At 42.0% G+C, this 19,134-nt stretch overlaps 2 protein-coding genes across 2 annotated transcripts; one reads left to right on the plus strand and one right to left on the minus strand.

Moving 5' to 3' along the window:
• Positions 1–622: 622 nt before the first annotated feature.
• Positions 623–15,516, plus strand: klhl43 (kelch-like family member 43). The gene is made up of 7 exons (XM_034545801.1): positions 623–890; positions 9,539–10,122; positions 10,674–10,822; positions 11,282–11,628; positions 12,587–12,886; positions 12,987–13,162; positions 13,445–15,516. The coding sequence occupies exons 2-7, from the start codon at positions 9,770–9,772 to the stop codon at positions 14,238–14,240; spliced, it is 2,121 nt and encodes a 706-aa protein (XP_034401692.1). The 5' UTR covers positions 623–890; positions 9,539–9,769; the 3' UTR covers positions 14,241–15,516.
• Positions 15,517–16,250: 734 nt separating this feature from the next.
• On the minus strand, positions 16,251–18,587 carry rpl11 (ribosomal protein L11). Its single transcript, XM_034545848.1, has 5 exons — positions 18,412–18,587; positions 18,090–18,196; positions 17,561–17,692; positions 16,591–16,701; positions 16,251–16,325 (listed from the first exon to the last, which is right to left on the minus strand). Exons 1-5 carry the CDS (start codon positions 18,533–18,535, stop codon positions 16,296–16,298), a joined length of 504 nt encoding a protein of 167 aa, XP_034401739.1. The 5' UTR covers positions 18,536–18,587; the 3' UTR covers positions 16,251–16,295.
• Positions 18,588–19,134: the final 547 nt, after the last annotated feature.

The raw sequence follows: 19,134 nt of genomic DNA on the forward strand, positions 1-19,134 counted from the left end.
CCAAACATATTACGCATTAACTATGATGCATTTTCACAGATTGAACTATCCAACATTAGGTTAAGTAGTTGGAATTGGTGAAACATTTTTTTTTTTTACATGAATATATAATATAACAATAAAACCCATCTGGCAATTCGGCAGAATGAATTGTTACCTTTTGTAAAAAAGTATGATTTTACGCTTGATTTCAGGATATTTTTACATTGTTGGTATTGGTACTTTTACTCAAGTAAAGGATCTCAATACTTCTTCCACCACTGTTGGTTAATAGTTTTAGTAACTATGTAGTAATCCTTTTAGTAACTAAAGCAACATGTGTTCCCTTGAAAATACATTAGATAATTTGCTCTAAACCTTTTCATGCAGATACCCGAGGAAGGTTTCTCCTCTTTTGTTGGTATATAAGAGGAATGAGTGAGATTAACAATCAAAAAAAGAAAGCAGACACAGCCAAATCTAAAACCCGACACCCAAAGGCCATGAGGAGGGAGGGAGGGGGGAGGGGGGGGTAAAAGAGCCGGCCTCTAATGCGATATTTTGGGAGGGGAGGGCGACGCAGAGTGCCTGTATTTGGAGATGGAGGAGGATGTTGGAGGAGGTGGGAAATGAAAGAAGAGGCTCTGTTGTGAGCTCCATGGAGGAGTGGTTGGATTTTTGAGGTGGGGCGGGAAGGGGTGGTGGGTGCATAGAGTCAGACCCTGATTTTCACACACACAAACCCACACACACACACACACACACACACACACACAGCCCTCTGATAGAGGACAGACGGATGAAGCACAGAGGAGCCTGTTAGAGAACGACAACAACAAAGAGAGTTTACAGAGAGAAGCTGAGAGAGCAACCGGAAGGGAAGAAGAGCCGGAACCGGGAGGGAGAAAGAGGTAAAAGAATACACTTCATTTTACTGCCTTACAGTTTGTTGGGACAAGAAGAGTTTGTCACCTAAAGGAACCAAAGTTTGACGTCTTATATTCCCCACTGACTCTTTATCTTCCTCAAAGGTTTCATTAGAGTGAATCGAAATGAAAACGTGTCTGTTGTCATCGACGGTATCGCTGAGGCAAACCGACAGAAATACCCAGTGAAGTACATTTACTCAAGCACTGTGCTTATGTACAATTTTGAGGTATTTGTACTTTACTTTATACTTCTACTCCACTACATGTAGGAGGGAAATATTGTACTTTTTGCGTCACCACATTTATCTGACAGATGGAGTTATAGTTACTCTGAAGATTTTATAAACAAAACACATGAATATCAAACTATCCAACAGTATACAACTAATAATATTAGCTCCACCACTAGCTAAACATTGAAATGCTGTTTGTGTGTAAATGCCTCTTCAGTTATAATATTCAAATAATATATGGCATTATAACACTGACTTTACTTATATTTCACTTACTACACGTAATACTTTTGGAGTTTTACTTACTTACTTTACTTATCTTTGAACAGAGTGTTATTGCTACTTTACTGAAGTAAAATATACTGTATGACTACCACCACTGGGAACCCCATATCAATTAATAGATTGAATGACGTCTTTGTATTAATTAGTAATGTATACATATATTTGTTTATTATACCGCTGAATGGAAACAATGTGATAAGTTGCCAGTGGCCTACTCTGCAGGGGGGGGGGTCCTTCTCTTTCCAGTCCTTAGCTGTAAAACACACACACACACACACACACACACACAATACACACACAAAGTACATAATGTGTGTGTCAGCACCTATAAATACACACCAAGATAGACGAGGAATTCAGCTGCAGCCACAGAACGAGAGAAGAGTTGGGGAGGCGCGCAGGGTGGCGTTTTGTGTGTGTACGTGTAGGTGGACAAAATAACAGAAACACTTGGACTTTTGGATAATGGCAGAATTAAACTCAGTGGCAAACACGTATGATACTTACTTCTGTTCATCCAAATAATGTTGAAGAATGAACACCACTTTTAGGATTTTCTAAGCGTAAATACAATCGGCAGGAGTAAGAAGCTAATGCGAGGCCATAAAAGAGCTCGGTCACATGACTTCAACGTCACCACCACAAAGCTTAAAGGCTGCAGTGTTCTAGTGATGATGTGTTGATGTCCCGTTCAGCCACTTGTTTTTTAAGACACGTAAAAGCTACATGTTCTCAAAAGTTTTCACTGGTCATTTTTGAAAGGCTGAGCGTTTTCAAAGCAGCTATAATCAATATTTTCGCCTCTATTGGATCAACTATACTGCGTCTTCTAGCGTCTTTTAGCGTCTTTTAGCCAGTTGTTTTGTATTCATAGCAACTGTTTTAGTTCACTCCCACCGCTCTCATATTATACTTTTTAGCTGCATCTATTTTCATTAAAAAAGCTGTGGGAGCCCAGCGTACACTACCGGCTCAGCATCAAACAGCAGCCAGACACAGGTAGCAACTAGCATAGCAACATAGTGTAGCATAGCATGAGTTTGTGGAGACCTAAAACAGAGCCAAAGGTGAGAGAATATGGACTTAGAGAGGTGGACACAAACACGGCTCCTAGTGAATGATAATGTAGCTGCTGGATGTGCAAATTAGCAACTGCACGCTAACATATCCGTCATATCAACTTAAAACCCGATACTGTGTCCCCTTTCTCACGTTTACAGCTTGTTTACAGCTTGTTTTCTCTGCCCACAAGTGGATAAATAAATCAGCTATCGCAGGTTTAAAAGGAATAGTTCGCAATTTTTGGGAATGCAATTATTTGCTTTGTAGGAGAGAGTTAGGCGTGTAGAATTATATAAGTATGGAGGCTTAGCGAATTAGCTCAGCTTAGCTTAGCATAAAGACTGGAAATAGATGGCCCTGCCCAAACTTAAAAAGCCCAAAACAAATCACGGGAATAAACATCAAAGAAGAACGATAAAGACACTTAGTGAACTGGAATCATAAGAATGTGCTTGTTGCTCACAGTTGTTGTGTCCTCAACACGTAAAACAACAGCTCTGACTGAAGCATCGCTGCTCTTCACTTCATGTCAGTCGTCTTCTTCAATCTGCAAAGCTTCAAACACTCCGAGCAGATTCACACACTGAGGTTGGCGTCTAAAAATAGATCCACGGCCCCCGAGGGCTTAGATTACATCCCTTCTCCTTTACTTACGCACTAAAACATTTTATTTTTCTGTTTGAATAAACACACAAACACACACACCTGACAACCACGAAGGAATCTGCAATTACTTTTAATTGTCTTAATCGAGGAACAGGTTGTTTTTTTTCCTCCTCGAGACACAAAGCAGCCATTAGATAACTAACTGACTTACTCTCGCATGGCAAACACATGAGAAGTGAACAGGTTGCCACCACGGGAGGTTAAGGATGTACACATGTCAATCAGTAGATAGAAGCTGCACATTGAAGCCCCACACCTGTGATCGACCCACAGCTGGATGTTTTACATTAATATATTTCATAAATACCTTTAACTTAAGTACTTTGCTACACATATGGATTACTGAATTTTAGTCTCGGGCCTTTAAATGTTAAGGTTTTTGTACATTTTGTTTTGAATTTAAAAACATAATTGAGAAACTCATACCCCCTTGTCACTGCAAACCATAGCTTTGTTTGGTGTCTGACCTGTCACCAAATACTATAAGTAACATACACACATATATAAATACTTGAAAACACAGTAAAATACATAAGAAATACATAAGCTGTGTGACTAAGACACAAGTTATCTTACATGCTCATTCATTTGAAATGATTCAATGGGGAGTGCAGCAATTACAACCTGTTTTACCTGTAATTAGTGTCAAATTACACAGTTCTAAGGTAATTATACAGAAATTATGAGGAATGTGAGTACCTTTTTAAAGTAAAGCATCGCTACATTAATTGTCAGTGGTGTTAAACAACGGGAAGGTGTGTACCCTCCGCTGGGCTGCGGTGCTGTTGTTTAGTAGATGCTGTTGTTAGTTCCAGTATATCTGTCAGTGAGGATGATGATGATGATGGTAGTGGTGGTGGGGGGGGGGGACGTCTGGTTCCCAGTATGGTGGTTGACAGAGCAGCTGCTCCCTGCGCTAACCTTGGTCGTGGATATTTCTGAAGGCTGATCTCTGCAAATATTGTTTTCATGACACAGAATGGTTGGTTTGTCTGAAATGTCACCAAGACCTTGATTTTACATTTCATGGCTTTTAATAGTGGGGGCTACATTTACAGTTATTATAATGTACTCGACCTTTGGGGGTATTTCTATTCTACCGTACTCCACAACATGTATATAAAAGCTACAGTTACTCCTTAATTTCCTTAATTTCACCTCTCAACCTTTCCGATAGTTTAATTAAAATAACAATTTGAAGCCCAAAAAGATACAAGTATTTATCATTCTCCAAAAAGAGTAGAGAAAAGTTCAATATGTGAATTCTTTTTGCTGACCCTTTGCAGGGGGCCGACCCCTATGTTGGAGACCACTGTACTTTAACTTAATTTAAATGCTGCTTTCCCATCGATGCATCAGTATTTGTAATCTAATAATGTAATAGAAATATATCAGACATTTACTGCACTTTTACTATTTCAGTACATTTTTCTGTTAATACTTGTAATGGAGTATTTTTACATTGTAATGTTGGTGCTTTTACAAAAGTACAGGAGCTGCATCTGTTATATTTGTGAGGTATTGGGACTACTTTACTACTACTTTAAATATGTTATCAAAGTCTACGGAACGTGCTTATTAAGACTCATAAGATATCATTCTTATCTTCCTTGTTTGACACCATTCTGCCCCTCGTGTCTCCAGTTGGCCCTGATACTGAATGTGTCATCTCCCCACATGTTTTAAAACAGGTCTGGTTCCCGGTTCATTTGGGGGGTATTACAGTTATACAGTGTTGCTGCTGGTCCAACTGTTCTACAGGGGATTGCGACATATCAACAAATAGCCTATGGCCTGTGGCTGTGAGCCCCTCCCTCCTCATATGGCACAGACAACAGCTGCTGCCCCGTCCTGCCTCGGCCCCCCGTTGGCCGGAGAGCCAATAGATGCTATTTAAAAGGAGCCAAGTTCAGAGGCTGAGCGAATGAGGAGGAGGGGCGGAGAGTCGTGGACATGTTTGTGGTCTGAAGCACTGGCAGTGGCATTATTAGCATTGTCAGTTATTCAAAAGGGCCACTAGATCAAGTTATTAAAGAGGTCACAGACAAGGATGTGAAATGTTCAGAGAAGGTATTTAGCAATAGAGACATTAGGGCTTTAGTTTAAGAAAAGTAATGGGAATTCAATTAGTCTAAGCTACACTAATCTTTGATGTTCTGGAAAAAATAATTTTATGTTTCACAAGTGTTAAGCTCAAGAAACTTTCAAAGCACATTAATGACCATAAAATGTCTAATTGAAGTTACATAATATACAGTGTGGAACATTGAGGGGAATTGAATATCAAATATAGTATATATATATATGAAGCAAATGGGCTTCCCATCTTCTGTAAACTGGGGCCTTAGTCTGGGCTTCCCACCCTGATCTTTGTTATATTTCTCCTTGAGAGCAAGGCCCTCTTTTAATGCAATAGTCAGCTCCCCTATAGCCCTGCTCTGTTCTGAGACCACCTTAACAATGTCTTCTAGAGTTGTATTCTTCTCCTGCGAATGACGGGAGCCCTGGCCCTCTCCCCTGATACTGTCACACACTACCTGTCTGCTCTTAGCAACCTTGGTGTCACAGGATTTGTCTTCAAATGACCAGGCAATGGCCTCTTCACGTACCTCTAAGAGAGATGACTGGGGCTTTTCTCTAACCATTTTACGTAACTCTCTTCTAAGAGAGGAATCTCGCACACCCTCAATAAATTGGTCTCTGACAGCTATCTTAGCATTGGACACAGCATCTGGTCTCTGTTTCAGGGCTAATCGTAAAATGTGGGAGAGTGCATGCGAGTACTCCTGAAAATCTTCACCCTCCCCTTGTTGGCGACCAAAAAAGGTGTGTAACAGCTGAGCTACGCTACGTTTCTCTGCGTAAGCCTCCCGTAGCAAAGTGAACAACTCACTGGGCCCTTTTGGTTCCCCCTCCGTGCATAATCTGACCTCCTCTAAGGCAGAGCCTCTTAAAAGAGATAGAATGAAATCAACCCCGTCTTCGGGACTCTGACCTCTGGCCTTGATTATACGGTCTACCTCCTCAATAAACTCATCAATAGAACGACCATCTTTGGCTGCATCGCCACTAAAGGGCTGGATCTGACGCTCTCTTGGTACATATACATATGACCTATTCGAACCCTTATTTAATGTGTCAATAGCTTCCATGGCTTTGTCATGTCTCTCCCTCAGTTCGTAAAACTGTGTTTGTAATTGTTCTAAAGCATCAGTCTCTTCTCCGACGTTCTGCTCGTCTTCACTGTCTCTCTCCGACATGGTGACTGTCTCTGTGCAAACTTAGCTCCACTCCCGTCACTTGAAAACCTGTAAGCTGAGGTGGGGCTGATGGATGCCTCTCAGGGAGCGACCTTCTCCCTCTCCGTCCTCTGTGAACTCCCGATCTCAGCCGTCTGGTCACTCGTTCTCCAACGCAACTCCAGGCAGGACTCTCCGTTACGTTGCACCGGAACCGCACATTACCGCTACAGTTATTTATGCACTTTACAAACCTAGTCAAACACTCCAAATTAGAGACCCCACTCCTGGTACCAAAATGTGTAGGCAGGTGTAACTTGAACTGAGACACCAGACACAACACTATCTTCAGGGATCTTTATTTCTCGACTACTCTTAAGGGATTTAGAGTAGTATTAATTTAATTTCGAATGTTCAATTTAGAATAGATTTAACAAAGATGGTCCAGTACATTTACACGGTGCACATAGAATCTCACTTGAAAACCTAACTAACTCAAAGTGCAAATAATCGGTGTATAATTCAAGTGCATACATTCAGTGTAAAAATACAGTGCAAAAATAACTGTAGAGGTAGTTCTTCTGTTAACACAGAAATAAAAGACAACAAACAATACAAAACAGTTAACTCTGAACTTAACATGAAACACCCGGTCCACTAACAAAGAGAAACCATGCAGCATACCACAATACATAACGAAAATAAACATTATTTTCAGTACAATGGACATGCAGTAAATGTGCTCGAACATGGATAATAACAGAATGTATCCCTGTAGGATGGTCTTAAGATGACACACATTATTATCTTTACATTCTCCTCATGAACACTCAGCACATGTAAATACAATCTGTAAACATCGGGCCAATTAACTCCCTAACGGTGCATTTAGCGTCACACAATACATTTCCCGACTTCTATACCCTCATATAAATGAACATCTTTCGATTGTTTAGTAAAGAAATAATATTTAAAACATATTCACTCACACGGAAAACAACCAACCCGTCACCAGCTCGTCACCCGATACAGCGGAGCCCACTTCCTTCTTCGCTCCCTGCCACTGGCCCCATCCAAAGTACAGTGCCCTCTAGTGGCTCCAGTGGTGACAACTCCCTCCCACTAGGTTACATATATAAATATAAATATAATATATAATAATAGTGTACAATCACCTGGAAATGTTTGTGTTTTTGTGATCTTGGAAGGAGCCGTTTATATAATTACACGGAGCAGGTCCACTTCACCGAGCTGGCGGCCATGTTTCTACAGTAGCCCAGAACAGACAAACCAAATACCGGCTCTTGGGCTGATGGGAATGCCATTAGTTCTGCAGATCATAAAACCGATCACTGCTGATCATAACATTTTGGACAAACTGAAAATTGGACCGGATAATGTCGCTAGATGAAAAGTCCGAGGATCCCCAAAGTTATTAGGAGTCATCCTCTGGGGACCAGATTCATGGAAATCCATCCAACAGTTGCTGAGTTATTTCAGTCTGGACCAAAGTGGTGCACCCACTGGCCGGCAGACATAAGATTGGTGTGAATATAAGACATGAAAAAGGAGAAGCTATGAGAAGCTACAGTTGAATCTAATCATGAACTGACAATACATTAAACACCACTCAGGCCGACAGGGGAACGTTGAGAAAATGTGAAGCATCGATCTTTGATGAAGCTCAGTGAGAGAACGATCATTTATAACTGGCACGCAGTTGAGTCCCCAAATAGTTACTGGGGGTTTATTTGATATATATATATAGATATATATATATATCTATATATATATATAGATATATATATATATACTTCCCGGCCTGACGCAGCACTGAGGTGATCACTGCACCGAGGCTCAGGTGAACCACAGCAACACAGATGCTGCTGCTGTTTACCACCAGACGTCCAGCTCCAGTCGCTTCAAAGCCTTCAACTCGGCAGTAATAGTTTGTGATATGTTTGTGAGTCTGTGCACTGACTTTATGAATCCTCTCTACTTGACCTTATGTCACAGTAGCTTTAAATTAATGTTAAAAAAAAAAGTACTTTAGCAGTCATCCCACAATTTTAATTTGCGGCTGCAGCAGTGTTGTTGTTTCCAAAGCTGCGTAAACACATAAGTTGTTTTATGTTCAAACAAAAAGAGCACAACAAATATTTAGTGGACCTGAAAACAAAAACATTATTTTGCTTCCTTCAATAGGTTGCCAATCGGGGAAATCTCCATGTGCTCATCGCCTTTAATATCATTGTACATTTTGCTCGAGTTCGGACTCTATTGCTGACTGTCTCAGGGCTGGTTGTTGTTGTTGTTGTTGTTGTTGTTGTTGTTGTTGCATTGTTCCAATTAAAAACAAACTTTTCAGTCTAATCAAATGACAAAAAAGACCGATATGAAACTGACCATCAAACTTCTATAAAGGCTGGACACATTTGCCAGGGTTGTTCGTGAGGACCTCTCTGACTTTGAGACACCCCTTTCTCTTTAATAACTCAAGATATAAAGTATTGCTTCCCATATCTAATCTGTTTCTGTGGACATTATGTTCTCTTTTTATTGTTGTCAGTTATATCGTGGCAGCACGGCGTCTCTGTTGAAAGCACACATCGATTAAAAAAAGTCAAAAACAAGAGAACGTCAAGATAGATTAGCTATAGTTATATATGTTTGAATGTTGATATTCACATTTATCTTCAATGAATCCAAACAAATGACTGCCTAAAGTTAGACGAACATTAAAATATAAAGAAACGGTGGCGTCTTGTGACTTATTGCGTATTTGCTTCTGCACCAAAGATGTAATATGAGGAAAAAAGCCTTTTTGTTTATGCAACATTTTTCCTGTCTAAAAGGTTAAAAAAAAAATGCTGAAATGAATCAAAACTAATGGCAGAAGTCAGAATAGATATTGTGATATGTTGGGGATTGAATACAGTATATGTAATGAATTAATACACTGGTGGTCCATCAAGAAGCAACGTTGCTGTTTTTCTAAACAGCATGTTTTTCCAAAAAGACCTTTTAATGGGCCAGTTACATGACAGCCAACTGGTTTTCTTTGATGAACGTAAAGACCCATGAAATAAAGATGCAATCTTTTCATATGACACATTAATCTTTGTCTTTTCCTTATTTTTTTCAGGTGCTGTGTGCTGTGTCAAAAAACAATCCCAAACCAGTCAAACCATTTCCAACATTCTTCAAAGAAGAGCACTTCAACTCTGAAGCCCGAGTGTCCAGAAACCTTTAAGAATTAATTTTTTTTTGATCAGCTGGGTTTCTAGAAAGTGGACCAGCGTCCCTGCCTGTCAAGAGGTCAACTCAGTACCCCTTCTTACTGACTGTAGGAAACTATTTAGTGTGACGTAAACGCATGCTCAAACCTACAAAAGATCATCTCAACGGTCAAACGATGGCGCCAAAAAAGAAGGCCTCCCGCCAGAAGAAGCCCGCCGTGGAAACCATCCCTCAGGTCGCCGTGGAAACCGCCGCAGTCCAGCTTAAGGTGGAGCGCCGCGGCGACGGTGTGGTGGTGATGGAGAGCGGGGTGAAGAAGATCGAGCAGATGGCGGCGCTGGACATTGCTCAGCTGAACAGCCTCAATCTGCCGCTGCCGCTGCCGGTCATCAAGCCCGGCGAGCGAGGCCTCGGCCTGGGCAGCGAGCTGACACGCCCCCTGCACGGCAACGCCCTGCTGGAGGAGCTCAGCAAGATGCGGCAGGAGAAGTGGGTTCCCTTACGTTCTGTAATGCTTTGTAATGGATGCAATACACTTCTGTTATGAATTGTTTCGATTGCTAGACGGCGCAATAGCGACACGATACTATTACGATATGATACAGTTTAGATACGATCACACAATGTAATACAATACAATATAACACACTAACGAAACAGTCAAATTACAATACAATTACAGTACAAGTACAATACAGTACCACTCTGATACAATACATTTACAATACAGTACAACTACAAGGCATAAAATAGTGATATGCTAAAATGTATAATACACTACAATTACGATACGCTTCAATAACAATATGATAAAATTACAAAAACAATTATGATGCATTACAATACGGTACAATTACAATATGATAAAATTACAATACAATGCAATCACGATACAAGTGTGATACGATGCAATTACGTTACATTTAAGATCTGGTCAAATGACGATACAACACAATTGTCACGCGGTACAACATCATAACATGTGTATTGTATTGTCATGAGTTATTGTCTCAGGCATGCGTGTCATCCATCCTCCTCAGGTTCCTGACTGACCTGGAGTTGGCCTGCAAGACGAAAGCCTTTGACGTCCACAAGCTGGTCATCTCCTCCATCAGTCAGTACTTCAGAGAGATTCTGGCCAAAGACCCGGGCATGAAGCGCCTGGAGCTCCCCTCCCTCTCACCTCTAGGTACACCTACCAACTCAGTTTATGTTGAGCCACCATATTACATCATGTTTACAATATCTGAACTTCAAATTTAGACCCCAAACTTTCTAGCTGCCGAATACATTAATCTTAACCTTCAGGAAATTTGTATAAATTGAGAAAGATTATTCGCCAGTCCAAGCTTGACAATTGAGATGGCAAATTTAATATCTTTGAGTTTTGTGATAGCCTTTAGTCCCTATTTTACGGGCCAAATGATGAATGAATTGAGAAAATAATCTCCTGATTAATGTTCAAAAATACATTAGTTGCAAATGAGAAAACAATGTAATGTCTGACTCAGCGTAAGCGTCATAAAGCCTCAATTGGTGCATTGAAGAGAAGATATCCGTTTTCAAGACTTGAGTGTCCCACAGCGGTTTCTACTTCCTGACCAACATCTGGTTTGAAGTCAAATGTCCCGCCCCCCTCTGTCTGCAGGCCTGGCTAATGTCATCACCTTCGCCTACCTGGGTCGGGTCCACATGTCCCTGTACACCATCGGCTGCACCGCCTCGGCCGCCGCCACCCTGCAGATCCCTCAGCTCCTCAAGATGTGCATGGACTTCCTGCTGGCCGAGCTCAACGTGCAGACCTGCGTCTACATCTGGAACATCGCCTCCGCCTACGGCCTGTCGTCAGTGAGCGACGCCGCGCGCCGCTTCGTCCTGGAGAACTTTGTACAGTTCGCAGACACGGCGCTCTTCACCCAGTTGACCCTGGAGCAGATCTCCGACTTCCTGCAGGACGACGCGCTGCTGATGCCTTCAGAGGTCACTGCCTTCCAGGTCAGAGGTCAAACTTTGTCTTTATAGGTCACCGGTTGAAATTTGTAGCTGAAAATTTGTGTTGGAATATGCTGTCAAGTGAATTTATTCACGACTGATATCCTAACTGAGGAGAAGTGCTAGGTCCTCTAGACCAGTAGTAACCCTTCCTGCTATTTTCATCCAGGCCCTAAAAACAGACCCCAGAGCAGCTGCTCAGAGCATAACACAGATCCATGCAGCATTGTGAGCAGAAACTACTGAGAATATCATACAGTATGCAAGAAGAGAGCTTGTGTATTAATATGCAACTCTGTTACAGACATAAATAGACAGACAGCTGAGAGAAGCAGCGACCACTGTATTTATAAACAGGACCAAATGTGAGTCTGTCTGCAGACTGTGATCCCAATTCAGGTTTTGATTTCACTGTTGTTTTTATGAACTTTATTATAAAGTTCAAATGCCTTAGATTAGATTTTTGATTAGATCATTTACTTATTTTAATTTGCTGTCTTGGATGAGTCCCAAAACCAACAAAAATGGCAACAATATATAATAGCTTGTTAAATAATTAAAAGAAATATTAAACTTTATCATTTTTATCTAATCTCTACCAGTTTGTTTAACAAAAAGAAGCTTTTTATTAGTTTGTTCCCCTTTATCATAGAAGTTGATGGAATAAATTAAAACGTATTTTACTTTTATTTTATTTCCACTATTAGTTATTTAATATTATTGGCATATATTTAATAATTTATCTATTTCCTATTGTCCTCCTAACAACATTATTAATGTATTTCTTTACTTTTTTTACCTTGGGTTTACTGAAAGGTGTTATGTAAAGATATTTATTTTATAACACATGGCATGTAGCTATGTAGTATATATATATATATATATATATATATATATATATATATATATATATATATATATATATATATGTATATATATACTGTGTAAACTCTCCCTCCAGTTGGCCATGAGGTGGCTCGACTTCGACGCCTCTCGTCAGCCTCACGCCGCGGAGCTGCTGTCCCACATCCGCTTTGAGACGATCCCCGCCAGCGAGCTGGTGAGCCAGATCCAGCCGGTGCCCCGCATGATGATGGACCCGCACTGTCACCGCCTGCTGGTGGACGCCATGAACTACCACCTGCTGCCCTTCCAGCAGAACACCCTGCAGTCCCGACACACGCAGGTCCGGGCCGGTCAGCAGACTCTGCTCACCGTCGGTGGTCGGCCGTCGCTCACGGAGAGGGCTCTCAGCCGAGAGGTCGGTGCTCTGGCGTTGCGTTGTCTCTATCCGCCACCTTTGTGAAAAAATGAAAGAAAAAGAAAAAAAAACTCACTGACCTCTGACCTCTGTAATACAGGTGCTGTGGAGGGACCCTCGAGAAGGATCAGCCACCTGGCGTCACCTCACCCAGCTGCCAGCGAAGAGCTTCAACCAGTGTGTGGCTGTGATGGACGGCTTCCTGTACGTGGCCGGAGGGGAGGACCAGAACGACGCCCGCAACCAGGCCAAGCACGCCGTCAACAACCTCAGCAGGTAGCAGGGTGCTGCTGCTTAGGGCTGTGTATTGGCATGAACACAGTAAACTAGCTGGAATAACCCTCACAGAGGCCACTATTATTCCCAAATATGCAGGCTGGCAACCTGACTGAACCTAAATTGGTAGGGGAACATGCACCATGTAATAAAAAGTCTTAAATCTAGATTTTGAGAAGCAGGGTGTCAAGGTCAGGGAAAACAGGACACACCTGAAGGTCCTCATCTCTGGGGTCTGGGTGTCCCTCTGAACGTGACCCCGCTGCCCTTTACCTTCAACAGATATGACCCTCGCTTCAACACCTGGCTCCACCTGGCCAGCATGCGACAGCGGCGCACCCACTTCTCACTGGCAGCCAGCGGCGGCCGCCTGTTCGCCATCGGCGGGCGCAACGTGGAGGGTCTGCTGGCCACCACCGAGAGCTACCTGCCGTCCTCCAACGCCTGGCAGATGCGCGCTCCCATGGATGTGCCCCGCTGCTGCCATTCCAGCGCCACCTTGCCCTCCGGAGACATCCTGGTGACCGGCGGGTACATCAACTGCGCCTACTCCCGCTCCGTTGCCTGCTACAACGTGGACACCGACGCCTGGAGCGAGAAGAACCCCATGGAGACACCCCGCGGCTGGCACTGCTCTGCCGCCCTCGGTGGGAAGGTGTACGTAGTGGGAGGGAGCCAGCTGGGGCCTGGCAGTGAGCGGGTGGATGTGCTCTCCGTGGAGGTCTTCTCCCCAGAGAGCAGCAGCTGGAGCCGGGCAGCCCCTCTCCTCCTCGGCGTGAGCACCGCCGGCCTCTCCCCGCTGGCCGACAAGCTGTACCTGCTAGGCGGCTGGAACGAGGCGGAGAAGCGTTACAAGGCGGCCGTCCAGAAGTACGACCCGGCCACGGACAGCTGGTCCGTGGCGGAGGATCTGCCCGAGCCCACGGTAGGCGTGTCCTGCTGCACCCTGACCCTGCCGCCCCGTCACGCGCCGCGCCGGCAGCAGCACCGCAACACCCCGGCCCACGAAGAGCAGCAGGCCGCGAGGAACCGGAGCAGAGAGAGCAGCACGGCTCCTTCCCAGACCGTCATCGCATAGGAGACAAGGCCGCACGGGAGAGACGAGAGGAAGGCTGGTACAACCTCTGAGGAACATCTGGATCATGTCTGCTCTTTATTCACTTTCTAGACGCCACACACAGTATGGTATATCTTGTGTGGAAAAGTGAAACTACTTGAAAGTGAAATTAAAATGTATTTTCATCTGTAAATAACACAAAGAATTCTGGATAGAAGAATAGAAATTAAACCAGTTTTTTTCAGTAGCATTATTTAAATAAGTTATATTGTAGAAATACTCGAAAACATATATTTACATTCAATTAATTCTATTTATATAAATTAAACTCTAAAAGTACTGATAATGGTTACTGAGATGCCTTTTTCCATTGATTTACACAATTTACAATAGGTATTGATCCTCAATGCTTCCAAAAGGGATTTGGGGGTCTCAAATCTAAAATCCAACCAGATACAGATCTATGAAATGTCCATGTGCTGGTTTTGCAAGAAGGAAAGAAAAGAGAGCTAGCGTGATCCAAAGTGGTCTCAGGAGGTTTTACATTGACGCAAACTGAAAAGAAAAGCGTGAGTAAGGGATGAATTGTAAAGTGGAGGTAGAGAGAGGCGATGGATGGTGGAGGAATGGTGAAGACCGGAACAGTGGCCGTCTGCGCTTGAGTGTTGAACGAACTTTGAAAAGTTTGTATACAAAGATGCATCTCAAAAGAGTTTGTGGCTTTCAACTGTGAAGTGTGTGTGTGTGTGTGAGCGAGAGACGAGTGAATGGCAGGAATATGAGCCAATTCTGACAAATTGCAATAATCAGGATTTCTCCCCAGCAAATGTTAACATGTCAGCAACAAACACCTGTTTATTCTTTAATGTATTTGATGGTTCGGTCAGAAGTAGTGTAGCTCAACTGTAACATGCATTTAAAAAACAGATGTACTTAAATATATAATTATATAAGGATTCTGAGATGAACTCTACAACAGGTAAAACAACATGTATACTAAAGCAGAAAAGAATATTTATTAAAAATCTATTGGAAAAAAATCCAACAATTTCAAACAAAACCTCGCCTGTTTGTTTTAAAACATTTGAAGATCTAATTTTGACTAAACTAAGAAACTACCAACTGAAGAACCTGAGACGCCAGCAGGTGGAAAGACCAACTGAAGAGCGGCAGCTGCATATTGATGAGTTATTGATGAATTGTTTTTAACAAGGTACATTGAGGTGAATCGGGCTCATTTGATTGGATGACTCCCTCTGCGTTACCAGACGAGCTCCGTGCTGGTGGTTTCACTGAATAAAGCCAAAGTGGTCAAACATGCCCATCTGTCGTACTTTCTACTTCCACATCAGACTGCTGGGAGATTTAGTCTGAAAACAGAAGCTGCATGTGTGATGCAAGAAACATTCCTTAGAGGTCAGAGGTCAGGTTCAGATCAAATGGAGCTTTAAAAAAGGATTACTGTACATTAGAGGACGTGTGATTAACAGATGTAACTGCAAAGGGGAAGGACTCAGATCCCATACGTAATCTTACATAATGTTCTTGCTTTTTTTAAATGTTAAAATATGAATAGTATCAATGCTGTGACAATGGCTCCATTCACTGATATATTACTGATACCATCAAGGGTAAGCAACATTGTTCAGTTGTAGCTGATTATGTATTGAATATACGGTCAGGTCATTTACTGCTTAATGGATCTCACTTTATATGCTCCATGTTTTTTTAACAAACATTAATGCAAAGTAATTAATCTGTCAAATAGAAGTAGGAGGAAAGAGAAATATAAAGCATAACAAACGTTAATTCATCGTAGAGTGTACAGTAAATAACCTTTCCTTCAGATGTGTAAACTTATTTAACCTCCTTTACTGGTTTGTTCTGGCCCTCTTCCCCTCGAGCCAATCACAAGAGTTATTGTATCATTTCACATCCATCAAAAGATGTTCCTGCTTTTAAAGGTTTTGTTTGAGAGTTTTTCCCCAACAACTTAACTTGAAGCCTGAGTAACAACACCAGACAAAAAGCTTTGTTTTTCCCATTTTATTTGTTACAAACATCAAACGTGGTCCTTTACTTGCCGGGGAGGATGATGCCATCATACTGAAAGAAAAAACAGGGCGACCAATATTAGATTGTAAGACATAAAAAAAACACAACATGAAAGACAAAAGAGTGACAGACAATATTAAGCCAGAGAATGCCGTAAATCTAATTAAATCATGACATCCACTTTACAATTACAGCTCTCTCATCGTAAACATGTTCATTATGGTTACTTCCAGGGAGTTCTCTTTTATATCAACTTCAAAAAACCGAGAGCCAGTCGACAATTTCCAGGTGTCTCAGGACGTCAACGACAACTCACTTTCTGCTGGAACCAGCGCATGGCCTCCTCTTTGCGGATGCGGTGCCTGAAACCGATGCGGCCTCTTTTCCGCTTCTTGTCGGCGATGCTGAAGCCGGGTCTGCCCAGAACCTGAACACAAGAGACACCCGTCAGAAACACTTTGGCACGTCTGTTACACACGAGCAGCATCACTGAAGGGTTGTCTGGCCTCTGGACTTCAATGCTGGTTCAACAGAACGTTGATTAAGGAACCCAGTGTTGGTTCTTTACAAGCCGGAATTAAAAGAATAAAAAAACATAAAGCATCTCTTTACATTTGAGGCGCTGCAACTAAGAAATTACTTTAAATTCCTTACAGGATCAATTTGAACGATGAATCACTTGCTTGTCAATTATTTGATTGTGTGAATCAGCTCATTGTTTTTTTGACTTAAATACTGATGTCAGTTTTTGCTTATTAAAAAAATAAAGATTCTTTTGATAACTGTATCTCTGGTACTTTATCAGGTTCCTCAACAACTTGTCAGCAGACCATAGACATTTACTTAGGGATTTATGTCAGACAACATAAAACATTCACCAAAAATCTAAACAGCCTTTAACTGATCTTCTGTTGGCTGAAGAGCCAGGTGCAAGTTAACAACCTATACGTTAAATACACTCAGCTGCAGCATCTTAATGTGTAAGGCTCAAATCATGTCACTTTACATTCAACCTTTACAAAACCCTAAATGTAATTGTCTGAAAATAAAATGCTTAATTCGGACAACTTCAAGACATTGTTTTAATTTAATGTGACAAATATTCAGCAACAAATTATTCCTACTAAATAAAACACCTCACATATCCATCATCTGTATGTACTTCAAGACTTCTAGACTATTTCAACAAAAACTCATTTCTAGGCAACAGCGTGGGTCCATATTTTACAGCTTATGTCACAAAAACCACAACATGGAAATAAACTGGGGATTTTTGGTCCACTTACCACGTAGAAGTCCAGTCCGTAGATGCCAATGCTGGGGTCATACTTGATACCCAGATCGATGTGTTCCTGGATACCGAAGCCGAAGTTTCCGGTATTGGAGAAGTTGCTCTTTCTCAACTCGTACTCACGCACCTGGAAACAGGAAGCAATCGTAAGTTACAATTGATGACACTAATTTGAAACGAAAGCCCCATAAAAGTAGTCAAACTAGACTTTGTTCCACATCTTGTAAAGTTGATCGTGACAGAACTTAAGATGTTCAACTGTACAAATAAGCCAGAGTACTGGAAAATATCAGTTTAAAAAAAAATATATATAAAAACTTTCTCCGTTCATTTTAAATTGAAAGCAACACAAAGACCAACACCAGCTTTTAGCCTTTAATTAACCTGACAATTATATTTAGTTAATGAAAAAAAAGAACATTACCCTTAATTTGATCTACATCTTGAGAAAGCTGCAGCCAAGTCACAAGCCAATGAAAAAAAAGTGAGACGAGAATTAGAAATAAGCAACATGGCTTTCTGACCTTGAGTCCTTTCTCCAGGATCTCTTCTGCTTTGGCTCCACGGACGGTGCAGTGGACAGCAATCTTTTCATTTCTGCGGATACCGAAGGATCGCACAGTGTAGCGGGCTGCGAAAAAGAAAACAGGACATTGAATACAGGAGAGATATAAAAAAACGTACTTTTATGTTCCAACCACTTTATAAACCTTTCCCACTCTTAAGTCAAGGATTACCCTGACTGTCAGCTCGAGTAATGTGTATAAATATGCTTCTCATGGTGTTGGATAAACACTAAAAAGGCTTTAACTTAACACTTCCACAGCTCAAAGTCCACTCACTCACCCTTTGAGAAGACAGGGGTCTGCCCGGTGAGCTGCTCCAGCACCTTAGCAGCTCGGGTCAGTCTGTCTCCACTCTCACCGACGCAGATGTTCAGGCAGAGCTTGCGAATGCGAAGCTCCCTCATGGGGTTCTCCTTCTTCTCACCCTGTTCCTGGAGGACACAAGATGAACGGGTCAGTTCACACGATCAAGTCACACAAGACAAAATGACTCCGGAGAAGTTGTGACACCTCGCCAGCCGCTGCTGCCATGTCCATTACCTCAGGATAGCATAGGCTAGACAGATATTAACGGACATTTCAACAACACCAGTGAACTTCAGGTTACAAGTCACAAGTAATTTATAAAGTCTATAAATCCACAAGTCACGCCACTGCTCTCCTCCGCCTCTACGTCTAAATAACAGTCTGGGACCAACACATGCCGTGAGGACATGTCCGTACATATCCGCGCTGCTTCTGCTGTTAGCATCGTCAGAGATCACCTAACGTTACGTGTCCAGATAGTATATACACTTTTACACAACTAAAAAAACAACAATACAGGCATGCCTGCTGTGTAGCCGTAGAGTTATTATACAACTACAACGGTGTCCCTTATGGCTGAATATTACTACAATCGTACGCGAACGGCATATTCCCCTAGCTAGCCAGTTAGCATACTAGCTGTTCATGGTTAAACTGCTTTCCGTTTAATTTGTTAAAGAAATACGGCTCTGGGTTA

This window comes from Cyclopterus lumpus, chromosome 11, assembly GCF_009769545.1.
Source record: "Cyclopterus lumpus isolate fCycLum1 chromosome 11, fCycLum1.pri, whole genome shotgun sequence".
NCBI classification, from domain to species: domain Eukaryota; kingdom Metazoa; phylum Chordata; class Actinopteri; order Perciformes; family Cyclopteridae; genus Cyclopterus; species Cyclopterus lumpus.

What these genes read in the sequence shown, in the direction of transcription:
- klhl43 (XM_034545801.1), top strand. Translation starts at nt 9,770, where the DNA reads ATGCTCAAACCTACAAAAGATCATCTCAACGGTCAAACGATGGCGCCA. An exon ending in CCCCTCCCTCTCACCTCTAG is followed by an intron (nt 10,823 to 11,281) that starts GTACACCTACCA and finishes CTCTGTCTGCAG; the next exon opens with GCCTGGCTAATGTCATCACC. An exon ending in CAGAGGTCACTGCCTTCCAG is followed by an intron (nt 11,629 to 12,586) that starts GTCAGAGGTCAA and finishes CTCTCCCTCCAG; the next exon opens with TTGGCCATGAGGTGGCTCGA.
- rpl11 (XM_034545848.1), bottom strand. Translation starts at nt 18,535, where the DNA reads ATGAGGGAGCTTCGCATTCGCAAGCTCTGCCTGAACATCTGCGTCGGT. An exon ending in GACCCCTGTCTTCTCAAAGG is followed by an intron (nt 18,197 to 18,411) that starts GTGAGTGAGTGG and finishes TCTTTTTCGCAG; the next exon opens with CCCGCTACACTGTGCGATCC. An exon ending in TCCTGGAGAAAGGACTCAAG is followed by an intron (nt 17,693 to 18,089) that starts GTCAGAAAGCCA and finishes TCCTGTTTCCAG; the next exon opens with GTGCGTGAGTACGAGTTGAG.